Consider the following 20667-nt stretch of genomic DNA (forward strand, 5'->3'; position numbering starts at 1 on the left):
CCTTGGATGCTAGGCATGCGGACCTGAAAGCTGTTGGTCAGTCTTCTAAAATGACATATATTCTGTTGGTCAGTCTTCTAAAATGACCTATACTCTGTTGGTCAGTCTTCTAAAATGACCTATACTATGTTGGTCAGTATTCTAAAATGACCTATACGCTGTAGGCCAGAGTCTTCTAAAATGACCTGTATGCTGTAGGACAGAGCCTTCTAAAATGACCTATACGCTGTAGGCCAGAGTCTTCTAAAATGACCTGTATGCTGTAGGACAGAGCCTTCTAAAATGACCTATACGCTGTAGGACAGAGTCTTCTTAAATGACCTATACTCTGTTGGCCCTTCTAAAATGACCTATACGCTGTAGGACAGAGTCTTCTTAAATGACCTATACTCTGTTGGCCCTTCTAAAATGACCTATACGCTGTAGGACAGACTCTTCTAAAATGACCTATACCCTGTAGGACAGACTCTTCTAAAATGACCTATACAATGTAGGACAGACTCTTCTAAAATGACCTATACGCTGTAGGACATACTCTTCTAAAATGACCTATACGCATCATGTAGCAGGTTTCAGTTGGTTTTCAGCGGCTCAGGTTCGAAGTGAAATTAGTTTCGACACTGGTCTCCAGAAATAGAATGTTTAGAAACATGAAGTTTGCAACAAACTAATTAGTTACAAAACTAAATAACAACCTTTTTTTTATATAGCAAGCATTCCGGCGACTTTCAACAAAAACAAAACTTTTCTGGGTTTTTTAATGTGTTTTTTTTTTGACGAGTGAAGAGGGAATGAAGAGGAGGATATAACTGGAAGTTTAGGAGAAGGGAAATATAGAAAAAAACATAAAAAGAAAAGGATAGAGAGAGACGGAGAAAGAGAGATAGAAATAGAAAGAGAGAGAGGGAGAGAGAACGAGAAAGAAAAAGAGTGAAAACATAAATTAGACAGAAAATTTTAGGCAAAAAAAAAAGATCAACGATAGAGACATAAAAAAAAAGAAAGAAATTAAAAAATTAGAGAGAAATAAATAGAAATAAAATAGAGAAATGTAAAGAATTACAAATAAAGAATTACAAAAGAAGAGAGAAAAAAGAAATAAAAAGATATGCAAGGAAATAGTGAGTGAGAGAGAGAGAAAGAGAGAGAGAGAGAACAGAAAAGAGCGAGAGAGAGAGCATTATCCCCTGATCTGGCTAAGATTCGAGATAGTGTTAAAAACTCCTCGGAAGCCCAGCACGTGATTGGACCGCATGGAGCTTCCAAACTTCAAACACCATGTTCCTCCCAGCGGGACAACATCTTTTTGGAGCGACTAGCTGCTCTAACTATTAACATACTCCCTCACTATGACACTACAGCTGGTGATGGGGGCGGGCGAGGGGGGGGGGCTCCTTCTACTAACTTAGTGTTTTTTCTTCCTTTCATAAATAACGGTACAGTTATTGAAACGTAAACCTTCACGGACGCACGTGCGGGTGTGCGCGCATGCGTTCGTTGCAGGAGAAGTGGATCCCTGACCAGTGTAGACTGACCAGTTTAAGCAGGAGAAGCGCGACGGGGGGGGGGGGGGAGGCGGGGGCGATGTGAGCGGGCACTTCAGAGTAAAAGAAAAAAAAAACATGTCAGAAATGGATTAGAAATTAAAAGTAGCTGAAGCTGTTCTTACGACGAATAGTTAGAATGACCAGAACTTATATTTTGAAGAGACATTAGTCTTAGACTTCATGGATCTTCAAGTAATATCGCAAAAAGAAATAGTGGGGGAGGGTGTGTGAGGGGAAAGCCGAAATCTTTTTTTTTTTGTGCGGAATGTGGCGGGGAAAAGTAGTATTAACGGCGCCCATTTAAGCGGCGCCCCTATCATTTTTTAAATTTTTTTCTTTCGTATGATTTAAGTGCGAGAGCGATTCTCAAACTGCCATCACTAGCCTCCGCTACCTTAACACTTAAAGAGAAAACTCTCCGTACATGTCAGTGAACCGTTGGACTTTGCGTTCTGCGGTCTCATAGCGGACTGTCAGTATTACAACATCCGTCACAGTATGGAGATGCCTATCTTGTTCAAACAACTGGAGCCTTAGTGGCCCCTGGGGGGAATACATAGACATTTTTTACGGAGACTAACATTTTGGCGCAGTGGGGCGCCGACACTCAATCTCAAATGGAAGTCTGGGGGGACACTTGCATCCCTAGGGAACGTTGATAAGAAAAAAAAAGGGGTGGGGGTGGTGGTGGGGGGGGGGGACTGCATGAGCAGATGTGTTGATATAATACAGTGCCAACTATCGCAACAATGGATCTGAAACCTTTTTCTTGAGAAAAAGACCGTTGTCACAGGTCAAATAGTGACATTATAAACTGTTACATTTTTACGTTGGAAATAAAGCAAGAAGGGAGTGAACTGTTGTGAGCAAGAAACTCATGACCGGAAGTTGAGGGTTAAAAGTAAAATCTGCCACCATCTAGCTTTAGATAAGTTACCTTGTTGTATCGTAAGAGACAAAGCCGTGTATAGGCGCCATTTTGAGATGCCCTTTAAAGTGAACCTACAGTGTTTGACATAATGTTATGATTCAAGAAACGTAATTAGATCAGAAATGTATTTTGTCAACTAAAGTGATTTGAATTCAGATCTGACACAGATGGTGAGGCCACCATTTTGACTATTTCTAAATAAACTTTGTGTGTCAATGACAAGAAGATAACATCAAAGAATGGACCGGCCCGTTAGTAAAAAAAAAATTCTATTCAAAACAAAAAAAAAAAAAAAAAGGAGGCATGGAAAAAGACTGTCGACAGATCATGTGTGGTTTCTCACTGGGAAAGGTGAAGGTCAGAGAAACAGATGAGCTATCAAGTTTATCATATACAGGTTGGGTAAACAAGGGAATATAGTTTGAGTGGTACACTGACACTCCGACACTAAATAAGAGAATACTTTTTAACTTCAGTAACTATCCATTGTCAACCGTGTCCTAGACTTTACGACAATGCACGACCCCAAATAATGTCGTGCAAATATCTACAAGGATGCAAAGCACACAGACAACGAGATTACGACAATGTACGACCCCAAATAATGTCGTGCAAATATCTACAAGGATGCAAAGCACACAGACAACGAGATTACGACAATGGGTCATGTCTTAGCAACGTTATGGGGAGTTGTCCATCTCCAAGAGATGGAAACCACAGCCCACAAGTTTAGTTTGTGCTGCAAGACATCCAATAACTCTATACATAATTGTTTTACTTTCTTTTACTAACTACAGAGGGAATATTAAGTCTGTGATGAAGGAGAGGGGGGTTAACTAATTCTTAATAAAGGGGGGGGGATACATTGTATAAACATAAAACAGTTCAGAAATCTGCTCACTTTAAAACTTTTTTTTGCTACCGGGTATCAAAATATTTTTCTCTCCCCCGCCCCCTTTTTTCTTATTCTTAGAATTAAAAAAAAATGTATAAGGGGTGAGGATGGAGGACTTGAAAAAAAACAACTGATGTGAAATAAATTACCCATAAGTCTGCACGAGCAATTAATGTTCAAAGAGGTTCCCCTTCCATTCCGTTCTGTGCCACCTTCTGCCTAGCGCTCCCACAGGTTAGGCCTAGGAGTGCTTTGAAAGCTCGTGTCGCTGGGTTCACTAGCGCATTAAATTAGGGGGAGCCGATTTTTTTTCTTTTTTGTAAGGGAAAGATCATTCATCAAACTAAAATACTTCATCGTTTATGTCCCCCTAGTTTTTTTTTTCTTTTAAACTTTTAAACAAGTGCAATTAATTTTGAATATGAAGAAAGAATGCTACATGCTTTGTCTTTAGCGGAGTAGTTCGTTTCTACGTGAGCCTAGTCCACTTTTTGTTTTCATTTCCGCGTGATCTTATTTCAATTCATTCATTTCAGCGTGATCTATTTCAATTCATTCATTTCAGCGTGATCTTATTTCAATTCATTCATTTCAGCGTGATCATATTTCAATTCATTCATTTCAGTGTGATCTTATTTCAATTCATTCATTTCAGCGTGATCTTATTTCAATTCATTCATTTCAGCGTGATCATATTTCAATTCATTCATTTCAGTGTGATCATATTTCAATTCATTCATTTCAGTGTGATCTTATTTCAATCAGCGTTTACTACTTCACGTAATCATTAAACGTGAACCTATTTCACTGCCTTCTTTTCAGCGTGATCCTATTTCATTCGGCGTTTTACTAATTTATCATACAACGTGATCGTTTAACTTCGTTCATTTCGGTGTGATGCGATTTCACTTCATTTATTTCAGCGTGATCGTAGTTCATTCGGCTTATCCTATTTCATTCGGCTTATCCATTCGGCTTATCCTATTTCATTCGGCTTATCCTATTTCATTCGGCTTATCCTATTTCCTTTTAATGTTCGACGTGATCCTGTTACTCTGTATCATTCCAAGATATCTTACTCCCCTTTGTTCAGTTCGGCGTGACCCTACATTACTTAATCATTCAGCATCATCATTTTTCACGTCATCATTTAGCGTGATGCTATTTCAGCCCAAGAGGTCTCCTGATAGTTGTTCTTCTTGGTTTGAAAGTAGAACAAAACAATGTGCACACTGGCGGCCAGTGGACTTTGACCAACTCGACAGGACTAGGCAGGAGGAGGGAAAGTCAAAGGACAGTGTCTTTTTTTGTGTAAATGGGTGGGGGGAGGGGAGGGCGCTGAAATGTCAGGATGAGTGGAGAGAATTGAGGCAAATTACGGAAAATTGTTCGGCCTCTCGTTCCAGCCATGTCAGTGACGTAGGTAAATGTAGGTCATAGAGATGGATTGGAAGGCCAGTGTTTCAGGCGCTAAATATTCCACAGACTACAGTGCTGTAATTAGACTTCAGATCTCCCTACACTTTTAATGGACTCTCCGTAAACAACATTTGTTATTGCATCAACCTCAAAACTCGCTGTTCAGAGCTGAAGATTTTTGTTTTTTAAATTCAGCCTACTGACACATTATTATTTGATTATTTCAAACCATCTCGTGGAGCTGAATGCGCGGAGGAAGTACTGTTGTTTGTTTTCTCTTGGTAGGTTAATAAAACAGTTTCTATGACAACTGTACAAAGTGAACTCATCATTTTACTCTCAAAGTCAACATTCTTTTTTTTTATTCCTTTTCCCTGACATATTATGCAGTCTTTCTACTATAGACTAACAGAGTGCCTAACTAGACCTTTAATATTTCAATATCGAAAGACTGTAATGAACGAAATTTAATACGAAACTATTGCAAATGATCTGTTTTAAAAGTCTTAATGTTTAGCGCTGATTTAAGTCAACTTCTAGGATCATCTACACACCAATTAAGGCCCGTGGGACAGATCCGGCCCGTAACCCATTGAAACTTTTAGCCTCGGTATGTAATAAAGCCACAGATGAATCGGTTTGATTGTATCGTAAATGCATGGGCCCCATATCGAAAAGGTTTGGGCACCTAGCAGTTCAGAATGAACATGTTCTCATTCAGCTAGCCTGCTCCAATGGAGGGGGTGCTGCCAACCCAAGTATATAAGTACCACATTTTTTTGGTAAATAGCTGTTGTTTTTTTTAGTTTGAAGTTTATATTATTTAAAGTAACAATCAGGATCAAAATACTAGAGGCAACCAACACGTGAAAGCTAGAATGGATGAAAAACTTCAAGTGCAGCAAACTTTCAGCTACGATGCAAAATCAAAGGGCGACTATATGAGCTGGCTGAAGGCATCATTTGTCTGGTTATATTGCAGAGATAGTCATGTCCGCTTGTCAGAGACCGTCCAGTGACAGGAAGATGTCATATACAAATTTGTCCCAAAAAAAAAACTGATTTAAAGTCCCTATTATTCTAACACAAAATGACGTCCGTGGTTCCCTAAGTTTATGACGTCCCTAGATTAGACGTAACGACTAACTAATCCAAAGTAATCCCTGAACAACTCGCTACGGTCAGAATTGTAAGCCCTCCGCCGTGCATCGTCCTCTAGTAAAAAAAAGTTACGGATCATGCTCGGGGTTACGTTTGTGTCGACCTAATTACAGCAGGGACTACGTTAACAAATCGCTAACAAGACTTTTTTTAAAACTAGTTCTGGGACCTAAGGCTCAAACAATTTAAATTTACAAAACCATGAAGCACATCTTAAAAATAAACAAGCGGAATTTTTGGGCGGAGTGACACATGAAAAAAAAAAGTCATATTTTTTTTAATTGGCCTAGTTTTAATGCCAATGTAACTTGAATTAGTTGTAGCGTATTGTTGGAGCTGCTTCGGTGATACATAAGCTTAAAGTGTGTAGAGTTTAAATGGATTTAGTAATATGACTTCAAATAAATGACTGAACTTAAGAAGACTTAGGATGAATGACTGTAACTTGAGTAAGATGTAAATTTTGACATTTTTAATATCAAATAAAATGGTAAAAAAAAAGGGGGGGGGGTACGGATGCTCGCTCATGTAAGCTAAAAAGATTGCGACTAATTTTTAGTTCGGGTCTTTGGGCCCTGCCAACCCATCTGATGGAAATTAAGAGTGGCGGTTCAATGTTCTAGAATCTAAATAATCCACGAGTACTAGCATGAAATATGAAAGTGTTAACATTAAAATCTGTGATGTAGATGTTTTATTGTATACCTAATATGTGTATGTATAATACATAATTGTTTATTTCTAGCCTGGACTACAACAACAACAAAAAAAACAGTCAATTTGTTAATAATTAGCTGTATTAAGGAGTATTCATAAGTATAAAATTATAATTTTTATTAGTTAAACTTTGTGATTATTTTATTGATGAAGATAGAAAGTTTCAAATGATCATTTTATTGCACAGAAACGCTGGTCAATCACACATGCTATTAGAGTTCAAGTATAACTCTGTTTTTCTCCAAGGGTTTTCCAAACTCTCTAGATTTCAATTGAAGAATGACAGTATTTAGAACACGAATTTCTTTTTGGCAGCAGCTGTAAAGAAGTCTCGAGATAGAGTAGTCGTGTGGTCACGTGTCGTCATTTTCAATTCTCAAGAATTTTTCAATACAATATTTTTGTTTCCATGTTTCCCTCAGTCAGTTTTCTTACAAACGTTTAAACCGAACATCGACTTCATTCTAGGGAGTTCTTTGAATGACCTCTGGACTAGGACATAAATAATGACATAGTGGACAAGTGGACTGGTCAGTAGCTGAGGCCGCGAATACATAAACCTGATGAGAACAAAAGAGAGTGTGTGTGGAAGTGAATGTTACGGATCTCCTTCCAAACGCTCAGATATGTTCATAAATTTCGATCAAGGGAGGGCGAATACCTGGGCGGTGTAGTACATAAATATTAAACTAGTGGTCAAGACCTGGGCGTGTCAGCTACTCACCTTTAGGAATGTTGAAACCGATTCTCTGCTTCTCGAATTCTTTGAATCCCTCCACAATAAACTGTGACATCTGCTGTGTGGTACCCGGCGTGAGAGGGGGCACGCCATTCGTGACTGTGAAATCTAAAGAGGGGGAAGGGGGAGAAGAAAAAAAAACTGAATTAAAGCACAATGTCAGTGATGGTGTCAAAGTAAACTGACAGTCACTCACACACACACACACACAGACAGACTCTAGATAATGCCCAACTGAAAGTGTAATTGAAAGTATTGAAGGTGCAGTGGTTGAAAGATTTATACTATTGATTTTCGTTTCTTGTATTAATGTATTCTGAATAAAATTTTTGTCAATTTCCAAAAGTTTGATTCAATAATTTCCAAAAGTTTGATTCAATAATTTCCAAAAGTTTGATTCAATAATTTCCAAAAGTTTGATTCAATAATTTCCAAAAGTTTGATTCAATAAATGTAAGGCCTCGTAAGTGAAGAACTCTTTTCTGTAGGATTCGGAGCTTGTCTAAGGAAGTGCTATACATGTTTCAACCAAAGACTTGTCGCTCATGTGCTGGTAAATTAGGATCTATCGGCTTAAGGTGTTTGCAGTGTAAAGACACACATACAAATAATAACAGACTCTCTGTGAGTTCATCTAAGTCATGGAGTCTCACTGAGTTTCACTGTACCTCCGGGATGTCTTATTGTGAGAAGCTTCCTATCCTTAATGACACGATGACGTAATAGACAGGTCTATAGCCTCCAATCATTTTCTTACTTGCTTTTCTAGTGCAGATAATGAGATCGAGAGTATACTATTTAAAGTCTCTACTATTACTATAGGTCAATGGATGAATGTAACTAAGTCAGACCTACTGATTAAGAGAAGGAAAAGGGTGTGTGTGTGTGGGGGGGGTCTATTAAAACGCTTAGAATATCCAAAACAACTAAAAGGTTCCATGCTAGATTTGACAGTGGTGAGGAATTGAGAAGGGCGCATATCAAATGTCGGGGAGCAGGGCTCAGCGGGGGGTGCTGTCACCGAGCGGTTCATTCCTGGCGGGGGAGCGCTAGCCGGCTTGACAACGCGGGATGGTCAAAATTAGTTGAGTCCGCTTCATTTGACGCGGGGGAGGCCCCAGCAATTATGGAAGTAGCGGTCAGCTGTTTCGTGGAGAAGGGACGGACAACACAAAATATTTTAGTGTCCACTGACTTCAATTTGTTCTGGCCCCCTTGACATCTATTGTTCCTGGGCAGTGTCCAGTTGTGGGTCCGAGTTAGTGTTTCGTGAGAGCGCCACTGGGGTAGGGGGTAGGGGCGGACGGAGTGTCCTGTGAGGTGGTCACGTAAGCAATGCTACAATGAATTCTTTACAATATATGTTCATTCGTGAGGGCGGTGCGTGTGCGTGTTTGTGTGCGTATAGATGTGTCTCGCCCCCCCCTCACACTTCGGCACCCCTCCTCCGTTAAAAATCTTTTCGCCTCTGGTATTTCCGCAATGAGTTTCGGTGCATGTCAGGCGTATGATGCGGGCCGTCAATTTAGTTATTAGTTCTACCTTCGCTTCGGTGTCACTCACTCCATCATTCATTCATTCACTTTTTCTTTACTTTCGACTTTCTATCGCGATGCCAATGTCAAGGCTATTTCCTTGTCCAACCCCTTTTTCCCCTTCACATATCATCTTCCCATCGCTGGTCGTCTGGGCCAAAATTTCTTCTACGTTTGTGAATGTGTGGTTAAATAGCTAACGGAAATTATGTATCGAGCAGTAGACTTCAATGTAAATTATAACTTAAGCAATACACGCACAATCATGAAATACACACACAATCATGAAATACACATACAATCATGAAATAGACACACAATCATGAAATAGACACAATCATGAAATACACACACAATCATGAAATACACACACAATCATGAAATAGACACACAATCATGAAATAGACACAATCATGAAATACACACAATCATGAAATAGACACGAACAAGACATGAAACAGACTGATTAATTTGAATTTGAAGAAATACTTAAAAGTGAATATATATATATATATCATTTTTTAACCTTTATTTTTTTTTAATGGGCAACGAAGGGAGAAGCTGTGTTGGTCGTTGTGTGTCTGTCACATTGTTTCAACAATTATAAAAAATGTCTCATTTTATGCATATAAATGTACACCATTTTTTAAAAAGCTTAATTTTTTTTTAAATCGTTTTAATCAACATGGCCTGCATGTATGGAATATGATACGGAGATAAGAAGGTGAAGAAAAATGGTGAAACATAGAAAAGTTCCGTGGAGGACTCGAACCAAGGACCCCCGAAACGGTCCCATCGCCATGCAGCGACCAGGCAGCAGTCCAACATCTACCTTGAGCTTCCAGTCCTTTTAAGTCACTTTAATAAGTATGCTCATAGTATGCTAGCGCGTAAAAATTTTAAAATAGACAAGTCAATCAAGGCTAAAAGGGATAAAAGGCTGATAAACAATTTAAACAATATTTTTTTTTATTTTTAAGGCGACACAGATTCACGTTTTTTTTTACAAAGTCTCGTATTCGATAACTTGAGGTCAAAGCTGTGTATATGATTTAGGTGTGAGTTTTGTGTGTCACATGATGGAGTATGTATGACCCGCACGAAGGGTCTGCCTAGGAGTTTGTATGGATCACAAACTCCCTTTATCTTCTTGATGTTTTTAATGTTTTAAATTTTGATTTGATTTTATGTCAAGTCGAGACAACTTAGGTGATATAGTAATGTTGAAAATTATGGCTCCTTCGGTCTCAAGAGCCATAGATGCGCCTAGACGAACAAGTGGCCCAGCTGCTCTAAAGCAACACCAGTTTTCTCTTAAGAGCCGAAATCTGGGCCTTAGATAAATAGATCATGGGTTGCCCATGGGTCAAGGAAGCTTCCGGTTTTCGAGGAGCCAGGTAACCTTCTTCATCTCTTCATCAGAAGAGTTCCACCGGGCTTAGTATCTAAGCCACACGAGCAGGTCAATATACTAAGATTGCCAAAGACTGCAAGACTAATACTAAACCGGGTTTAATTAACTAGTTTAAATTTTTAAAAGACATTATCGTATCGGTGAAGGTGAGTGCTTCCTATTTACAACTTGTGTGCATACCATGGAGGACTTACCAGAGGGGATGTTAGTTGAGAAGTAAATTAATCGAAGGAGGCATCCTGGGTCAACGTTTTTTTTTTTAGTCTGAAGGGAATTAGAAAGCAACCAAGACAAAAAACTCCTGAGACAATGAGTGATCTCTCTTGTCACTGGAAAGTCGCGTGGTATACAAACTATGGACATGGTATGGTATTTAGCGTTGATGACCCTTCAACTTTCTTTTTGTTTTTTACTTCGCGTCGCTTTAACACATACACATGAACCAAAACATACATGCACACATACATGCACTGCACCTAGCAGCGGTGCACGCTGAACAGATGACATGACGACTGAACAGCTGGAAATAGCCGCTAGCTGCGCCGTCATGTAAACACTATTTATCTTAAGATGTGAACAATGTGCGTGTGTATGTGTGTGTGAGAGAGAGCGAGAGAGGAGGGGGGGGGCAGAAAGGGTGGAGTGAGTGTGAGTTTATTGTGTGTGGGTGAGTGATTCTGTGTGAAAGTTTGAGTGACCGAGTGTAGCCTAATGCAAACTGTCTCGGTGGTCTACCAGTTATAATACAAACATTCATGACATAAAGATGGAAGAAACAACAATTTCTTATAGCATTTAAACTAAGGGAAAGAACCGGTGGAACCTTCTTAACAGAAAAACAAAACGTTTGTAATGAGAAGAAACATTTACCGAACCAAATCTACAGATATGGAACAAAAAGTTTTATAAGCAGGGATAACAACATAAAGATTTAATTGAAGAAATGTCAAAAAAATAATAGTTCAATCTTTTTGGAATAAAAACAATATTTTAAAAATTGTTTAAAAATCAATTTTCGCCATATCCATGCATGTTCTCAAAGTTAGATTATCATTTACCAAGCAGACAAATATGAAGGGTGGTCAGAACTGTCCTCAAAAACATACAAAGACATAGCCTTGAGAATAAGCTTCCATTATGAACCGCTTCATACATATCCCTTGCCTAATCCTGTCCATGACACATGTCCTCCATACAATCGGCTTGACAGTGAAATCAGTTCTTAAACACAAGCTAATAGTTTACATTCAAAGGTTAGAAATGCACAGCCTTATAAAAACTGAGGAATGGGGGGGGGGGCATTAGAATGACAGACGGTCCGAGTAAACCAATACAAAATGAAGCCCATAAATGTGGGATTAACGAGCCCCGAGATCCTCTAGTCAAACTTATAACCTGAAGTGATTTGATTTTAAACCCACTTTGGCATGACACGTACTTTTAAACAGATGATATTGAATAACGGGGCGCCTCCTATGCCTTGAGGTCCTTGAAAAAAACATCCGACAAGATTTTCCTCCCCTCCATACAAGTGGATTTCAACGAGTTGCTCAAATCGAACAAAAGTGTGAAGGGGGGAGATGTTCGCCAGATGTCTCTAACATGCGGATGTCTCTCATAGTGAAAAAGAATACAACCCTTGTATGATGTGATCCTGCTTGTACAGGTCAAGAATGGAAGTGCATTACATATATGGGTTTACAAAGATATGATCATGCCATAGCAGGTCCAAAGTGAACGGACATTGTACATTATATAATTATATTGCTTTGATGACATAATGTTATTGGCGGAAACAATTGACGTTTTTTGAGAGAAATCAATTATATTGATGTTTCAAAATTGGTATCAAATTTTAGCATGAAATAAATCCATTTGAATAAAGGAGTATTCTGGAAGAAACTGTTTCCAGTTGGTAACATTTTTGTAGGGCAATAATGGCTTTTCATTATTTCAACACAACCAAATGATGACTTTTTTGAAAAGAAAAGAAAATGGATTGGGGGAAGCAAATGGTTTGTTATTATTGAAGGGGTCAGTATCCTAACTAAAAGAAGCTTCTCGAGAAGACTTGTGGGTGGAATTAGTGTCACATGTGGTGCGAATTTGAGCATTTCATGTACGCAATAACTGATGACGCAACACCACAGCCACCAGTGAGCGATACTTGACTTTTTTTTCCCCCTGAGTTCCGTAAATGTCAGTACATTTAAATCTAGTCTGGTATGTATGTGTGTTGAAGACTTTACTGTTTGAACGTAAGACTTAAAAGACATAGTTCAATACTGCTTGTGACAACAGCCACATTCTACTCTACACAATGGCGCCAAGACCTTACACAACCAAAGGGTAGAAGACGAGTGTCACAAAATCTGGGAACAAAGGTGATTCGCCGCTAATGGACTGGCCAGATTAGGCGTTGACAGTAATCATATCGAGTCACGCAAGACAATTCAGCGTTTTCTCGGTCAAACTATTAGATCCCTTCCATATAAGAAAATCTCCCATTCTCTCTCTCTCTTTCTCATACACACAGACACACATATATCACTAAATGTGAACGTGAAAAACATAAACAAAGTTTAAAGAGTTTACATTTTGAAGTTATTACAATAATTATTAGCTTTATGTGTTCCAAATTCAATTTTCTTGAAACACATATCTATCCGGAGCAGTCATTTATTTATTTATTCAATATGGTATACAATTTTATGGATGATAATTTAAGATAATATTTCGTCGCTACAAGGACCCAAACCGGGACTACATATTTTGCAATCTGACGCTTAGAAGTCGACGTCTGCTCTGGATCGGGTTATATCCTGATTTTGTAAGCAATATATTTCGTATAGGTGACATTGTAGTTCTTCTGTAAATTATTAACACATTGAGAATCATTAGAGTAACTAATTAGATCTAGATAAGAGAAAGGTAATTTGTAAACTGGTCAGTTCTAAATTATCTCCATGTTATATTAGGATTAAAAAAAAAAGAAGATGTTGTTCTATTAATAGTCCGTGTGTTATTTGTCTGTACTGTTGTTTACAATGTTTAAATGTGACTAAAGTGTTGTTATACTGCACGAATGTGTGTCAATGTCTTTTAAATCCTCGTCTTCTTTTGCTGAATTTATTTTGGTGTTTGAAATTTACATTAACCTAAATACCAAAACCAAGATGTTTCAAAGTCTGTTCGTGAAAAAATCTAGGTTGAATGTACAGTACCTGGGGTTAAATCTAGTTATAAGACTTGAGTTATTCATTAAAGTAGATTTTGATTATTTATTTAAGTTTTTGCGACAGAGTCGCGGTGACTGTGGGGTCCCGTGTTCGAATCCTGATGAAGACTGGGGTTTTTAATGTTTAGGCCGCCTCTAAGTCCATCCAGCTTTCTTGGTACCTAACATAAGTTGCTGTCAAGTAAAGGCGTTGGTCATTGTGTTGGTCGTTTCTTCTGCCCTGTGGATCTCATATTCACGTCTGTCTCTAAATGATGATTTCCTTTAAGTGCGATCTTTCCAAATATAAACAGGTTGACCCACGGTCATATTTCTTTGTTTCTTATCGTACTAGCATCTGTTACATTTATATGAATGAATTAATGAATTCTGATGTTAGAGACTTGAGCAAACAATCAGTAACATTAAGAAACAAGTCCGCTGGATCATCACGTGATTGGCTAAAGTTTTTCCTAGTCTTAACTGATCCGATAGACGCGAGAATAAATGACGTCATTTTACCTATTATTTTGTTCGATTTAAATTCTTTTTTTTTTCTTTAAGAATGGGCGAAACGAGAGCATAATAGTATGAAAGCTGAAACTAATGGACGCAGCGGGGTCTCTGCAATGGGGGTGAGAAAATAGCGAAGATAAATCCCACCCCGGAGGGCAGTTTATGTAGCTTTCTTATTATCTACACCTACTTTCACAAACATTGACTTTGAGTTTATATACACAATCGCTGGTTCCAGGGTGCTTGCATCCTCCGCCCGCCCCAGTCTACTAACGATCGCCTTTTCATCTTTAGTAGGTCCCTAAGATTTCCCACCCTTCGTGTGAAAAACGTTTCCACTTTTCAAAACAAGTCCAGCAAACATATCTACTAGCTGTGGTCAGTCGATGACCATTGAATTGAAGATATAAAAAAAAGGGGAGGGGGGGAAAGGGAACTGGCCATCAGTTTAAGACAAGTCCCGTTCTCACGACGGTGCCCCGTAAACATTCACACGGTGGTCACAATAGAAACAGTTTAGACGCCCCACCTTTCTATTCTTCTGGTGTCCCCCCGCGCCTCCCTTGGCCTAAGACATCGTTCGACGGGCTATTTCATTAATGAATGTACCGGTATAAAAGAAAAGAAAAAAAAGAATATGTGGGAGTGGGGGGTCAATATCTTAACTAAACCAGACACACTGTTAGAGTCGAGTGGACAATTGTACTGGTCAGTTAAGAGGGTCATTATAACTGGACATTACACGCTCTTGACAGAGTCAGCTCAGGGATGTTTGTTTGCTTGGTCGAGGGTTGAAGAGTAGAGAAATCAAGTCACTCGTTAGGTGACTTTCACCAAGTGCACTGTAACCTCCCCCCCCCCCTCTTCCCAGAATCTCCTTATCTACAACCTAAACGTCAATGTTTCACTTCGACTTATGTACTAACTATTCAGAATAAGCAAAACTTTGACACCATTCAATTAACTTGAATCAATATTACGGCATTGTAGAAAGATCTCGGGGATGAAGACAATCAACTATCCATCACATTGTGAACCAACATACTCGTAGCCAACTATTAGGCCTAGAACCGGAATTTTAAAAAAAGGTTAGAAACTATTAACCTCACATTTAATACCGATTACATTGTAGTTGGCCAAATAATTTAAAATGGCTATAACGCAACGTGTACGTTTGTAAATCGACCCCGATACCTCTTAGAACCTTTTTTTTAGTATTAATTTAATCAAATTTACATATTTTGTATCTAGCAAGATTCCAATGCCCTCACTAATTGCTTCGTGCTTGTGCGAATTGTGTGTGTGTGTGACAAAATCTGCTATTAGAGAATGGCAAGTCTATGTACTGTGATTCACTGTTCAATCAAACGAATATATTCAATAGCATTATTATTTACAATGCTGCTAACAAGTTAACTATATATATATATATATAGGCTTACATAAAGGCTTTTTGTATTAAAGAAAAAACAAGAAAATGACAAGATTTTAAGAATTATATAGGCTTTTTTATTAACTCATTCTGTCTGTCTGGTACAAATCTAGTACATTTTTATTTGTGCAAACTTTGCACACTTATTCATGTGTTGTCTTGGACAGTGACTAACTGTGCGAAGTTGAAACTTGATGCGAGAATTTGAAGAGGTAGAAATAAAATGAAAAATGTGTACCAGACAAACAGACGGACAGACAGACAGAGTGAGTTGATATAAAAGCTTTGTAAAAATTAAATTCGCCCGTGTATCGGATATTTCCGATTCATTAAAATAGAGTCATTGAACTGCACATAGGTGACTAAAGTACTGCCATATAAATATAGATAGATTTTAGATTATCTCTGTCGTCTAGTGTATGGATGTCGAGATTGAGTGTGAATGTGTGTGCGTGCGTGTAAGTGTGTGTGACAGAGGAGAGAGAGAGAGAGAGAGAGAGAGAGGAGGTGGAAACAAGAAATCCATTACATTATCTTTTTTAATGCTTCCTTTGCGTTTCCTTCATTTTTTTTAAACAATCGAATGATATAATTGGGCGGCCGGGAGTAGCCGGTGGGGAAAGACTAGAAATACATCAATGACGAGCTCATGTTTCTCTCTGGACCGTCTCTGAACTTGTTATGATTGTATGGAGTGATGACTTTTCTAAAATGTCTTTGAACAAAAAAACATGCATGACGCTGCCAATGTTACAAGAAAATGTGAAATCTGTCAGATGGAGAAAGAGATGGCGTAACTCGTTGGAGCGAAAAGGGGGGGGGGGGGGAGGGCGTAGACACTTGCCCGGCAGTCCAGAGGGGAAGGATTTAAAGAGTGATGGGGAGGTGTATCTCTCTATCTCTCCCTCCCTCGCTCAAGCAACAAACTAGGCAAAGATCTAAAGGAGGTTAAAAAAAAATGATTTGTTTTTAACGGGTGATGACATTTTATAGTTGGCAGGCAGATTTTTTTCTTTCTCTCCCCCCCCCCCCCCCCCCCCCCAGTTGTGTGTTTCTTTGATCTGGCAATAACGTACGTCCTAGCCTCTTAAATTGGACCGATGAAAAGACGCTGAAGAGTGCTCTGGGAGCAAAGAGAAGGAGGTCAGAAGGAGGCAACGAGAGAGAAGCACAAAATGTAGGTAGGTGAGAGAGAGAGAGACATGGACAGAATTGAACTTTTCTATTGTATGGAGAATGGAAAGATCTAGATCAAATTCACTTTTTTTTTTTCGTACACATTCAAACAAGAGACACACAATACATCATCTCCAAAGGTTTGTGACACACACACACACTCACAAACACACACATATATATATATATATATATATATATATATATATATATATATATATATATATATATATATATATTTCAACTTTGAAATATGATTCAAGATGTAGATATGATGATTATATGTTATACGTAGAGTTTATTTGACAAGTACATCGTCTTGGTTAGAAATCAATCGATGTGAAATACTTTTTAAACATGTTTTAATTCAAACGATAGTAAACCGGATAAATTACATCAATATTATGTACTTATACTTAAGAATGAAACCTACTGCGTCCAGTCTGTGAAGAATACATTTTTTTTTCGCTATTTCCATTTGTCTAAACTTTACTTTGACTTATTTAATAAAAATGGTATTGACCGGTAATTTTTGTGTGTAATTGACACAGATCTAATTAAGCTCTAAGTTGACAGAGACAATAGGGGAACACTCTATGTACAGATATAGGCTAATTAGAAAAAAAAAAAAAAAGAATGTCTCAACTCTGGATCACGTCCTGTGGGAAAAAGATATCAGAATGAATTTTGTTCTTTTAAATATGAATGTTCAAAAAAAAATGTTGGTTCCTAGCACAAGATCCTAATATCACCCAACCTAAACATACGTAAATGATCCTTATGAAAAAAAAAAACAACAAAAAAAAAAAAACGAAGAACTTTATTTGGCGATCACATTGTTTGTCCTTACAAATAACGAGAACCGCCTCCCCCCCCCCCCCCATTTCAGTGTACCGGTGGTTAAGGTTACCATGGCAACAATCCTAAATTTCTCATCTTTCAAGATGTCTTAGATCCCCGCACTCCCTGTCGATTAAATTTCTTTGTTGTCATACCATTAAATATATATATATATACCGTCAGTAGTCACAAAGACTTCACCTTTTTTTTTCCCCCACTTCCCATAAGTATTAATATCTTGGTAATGTTTGGGGTGTGAGGGGAGATAATTAGCGATAGTCTGAAGAATTACCTTTTCTTTGTTGGTAATATTTATTGCAGAACAGTTGCCTTTCTTGTTTTAGTGTCCAAATAGTTCTTGCTTGATTTTTTTAAACCCCTGGCTAGACAAATTAAAAGCAAAAGGCACGCGTTTGTCTTACCAATACAGGGCGTAACGGCGCCATTTTCAGAAGAAAGAAATCGGGACGTTCCGCTTTTTCCCATGGGTATTAAAAAAAAAAGATTTTGTATGGAGAATATTTACAACAGAAAAACGTAGAAAGTCGTGAAGAAAAACTCCATTTAGGAGCTTTCAAAAATGTACACAAGAAATAGGAATGAAGAAACATGACGTATAGATTGAAAAATGACGTATAGATTGAAACATGACATATGGATTGAAACATAACGTTTAGATTGAAACATGACGTATAGATTGAAAAATGACGTATAGATTGAAAAATGACGTATAGATTGAAACATGACGTATAGATTGAAACATGACGTATAGATTGAAACATGACATACAGAATGAAACATGACATACAGACTGAAACATGACATACAGACTGAAACTTGACAAATAGATTAAAAACTCAAGGTAACACTGCTACAAACGAGCCCTCCTGTGTACAAAGAATGTCCGTGCACCATGACGTGATGAACAGCTACGAAAGAAAAGTGAAAATAAATGTTTCATGACAATTAAATATTTTATCTTCTAAAGTACAGACGTACTTTCAAAGAACTCTTATCATTATGTCCTACACGTTAGTCGCATTGTTAACGTAACTGTACATGTTTAATTAGAGACTAAAACTTTACCAAGTCACTGGTTTTACTGATTGATTCAGGATACCCGTTAGAAGCTCAAATAGCAGTAGGAAATAATAAAGGACATATACTAATTTGTCTTAGCAAAAGGAATAAGAAATTGGTCTTTCACTTTGTGACTTTTCTGATTCTTCCAGTAGTGTTTTATTTATCTGTGTAAGGCTTTAGTGGATTTAAAATGGAACCTGGGGGGTGGGAGGAGGTAATTGGACAGCTGATCTCAAAAAACGTCTCAAAACTATTTCTTAGAAATTTAACAGTCATTGTGTATCGCTGAGAACAGAATTACTGGCTCGTTTGGCCACACTGAGAAAACTCTGGTTTGATTGTAATAATTTTTCAAATAAAAAAAAAATAGGCTAGAGAACTAGATATAGGTCTAGATCCAACATCAGTTTTGAAAGAACTATCGCGTTCTTGACAGGACAATCGCGATCGGGAATTTCCTAATGTTACGCATTATTGATTCAATAGTTTAATCAATTAATGTTCAGGACATTGTTTGGCATCGACTTCTAAAGGCCTATCATTGGAAGAGTATAATGTGTAATAGATCTATACACTAGATTTGACAAGATTTAACCAACGAAGAAATTCGCAATCGAATGTTTTTTCATGTATTAGAACAATGTCAAGGCGGGGGGGGGTGAGTTTCAAAACATACTTGTGTATCACCACACATAAAAAAAAAACAATAACTAATTATCTCATTCACATGCTGCCTAATTATACAGTGCGCTTGGCTTGTGTTGGCGTCCGGAAAGAATACAAGACTTTGTCCAGACATCAATCCACCAAGTTTTCCACAAAAAAATTCAACAGTGTTGTTCACAGGGTGCTAATGAATACCATGTGCTAATGAATACCATGTGCTAATGAACGGGTATAAAAAAAAAGGTGGTGACGAAAGTCGAGAGATCCCATATAACTACTTTCTGTGACGCAAGAGTTACTACGCTTACATGGTATACGTTACGCGGTTACCTCCCGTGAAATATATATAGGAACAATCCCTTTGATCGCGGCGATTTCTTTTCGGTCTACGCGGACAACGCTGACCATTGACTGACCAACAACCCGTATCATCCCTCCCGCTTCTTTTCCGTTATCTTCAACTTTGGATCTGAAGATAGATATTTAAGAGATCGTGAACAGATCGCCCCTCTGTTCCAGCCTTTCGACCCCCCCCAACCCCCAAGCTCACTTTCCACTCGAGTCGGGAGCCCCCGCAGGCCTTACCCATACCCCAGCCTTCATTTTCTCCTCATCTTCCTCGGCGCCGCCAGTTCCGCCACGGCCAAGGAGATGGTGCTAATGTCTCCGCCAGATGTGGCGGCGGGGGCCACTGATTGCCCTGAAATCACTACAACATGTTAGCAAACAATTTGCGAAACCCTACACCCTAATGGGGCGGGGGAGAGGTGTTGAGTAGAAGGCCAGAGTAAAACCCGTTATAGCCAAGCAGCTCTGGTAGATAGTGGAAGCTAGTTTTTTTGTTTTTTTTTAACAAACCAGTACAGTACGGAGGGGGGGGGGGTTAACAGACAAAATGTTAGGGAAAAATTAAAATTAAATTTAATTCTCTACATTAAAACTGAAAACTTTTGAGTAGAACACAGAAAGAGAAGCAATCAGATCTAGACTTTTTTTATATTGAGTATTTTTAATCAATAAAAGTAGATGATAGTATAGATATGTAATTAATTCAATTGATTTATTTTTTTTGGTTGATTAACTTTTACAGTTGTTTAAAAAAAAATGTGATTGGACAGTGGTAAAGAATGGTGAAGCGGGGGGATTGGACAGCGTCAAGGGATGGTGAATTGAGTATTGGACAGCGTCAAGGGATGGTGAATTGAGTATTGGACAGCGTCAAGGGATGGTGAATTGAGTATTGGACAGCGTTAAGGGATGGTGAATTGAGTATTGGACAGTGTTAAGGGATGGTGAATTGAGTATTGGACAGTGTTAAGGGATGGTGAATTGAGTATTGGACAGTGTTAAGGGATGGTGAATTGAGTATTGGACAGTGT

At 38.3% G+C, this 20667-nt stretch overlaps 1 protein-coding gene across 7 annotated transcripts in view; it reads right to left on the reverse strand.

Annotated features, from left to right (window-relative positions):
* Positions 1-20667, reverse strand: part of LOC106058523 (protein C-ets-1-like) — a 157571-nt gene that overhangs the window by 23315 nt on the left and 113589 nt on the right. For all 7 annotated transcript variants that reach the window (XM_056009980.1, XM_056009979.1, XM_056009981.1 and 4 more), the window contains one exon: positions 7395-7517. In XM_056009980.1, the coding sequence (XP_055865955.1) occupies positions 7395-7517 (123 nt within the window). The remainder of the gene's footprint in view (positions 1-7394; positions 7518-20667) is intronic.

This window comes from Biomphalaria glabrata, chromosome 14 (assembly GCF_947242115.1).
Source record: "Biomphalaria glabrata chromosome 14, xgBioGlab47.1, whole genome shotgun sequence".
Lineage (NCBI taxonomy): Eukaryota > Metazoa > Mollusca > Gastropoda > Planorbidae > Biomphalaria > Biomphalaria glabrata.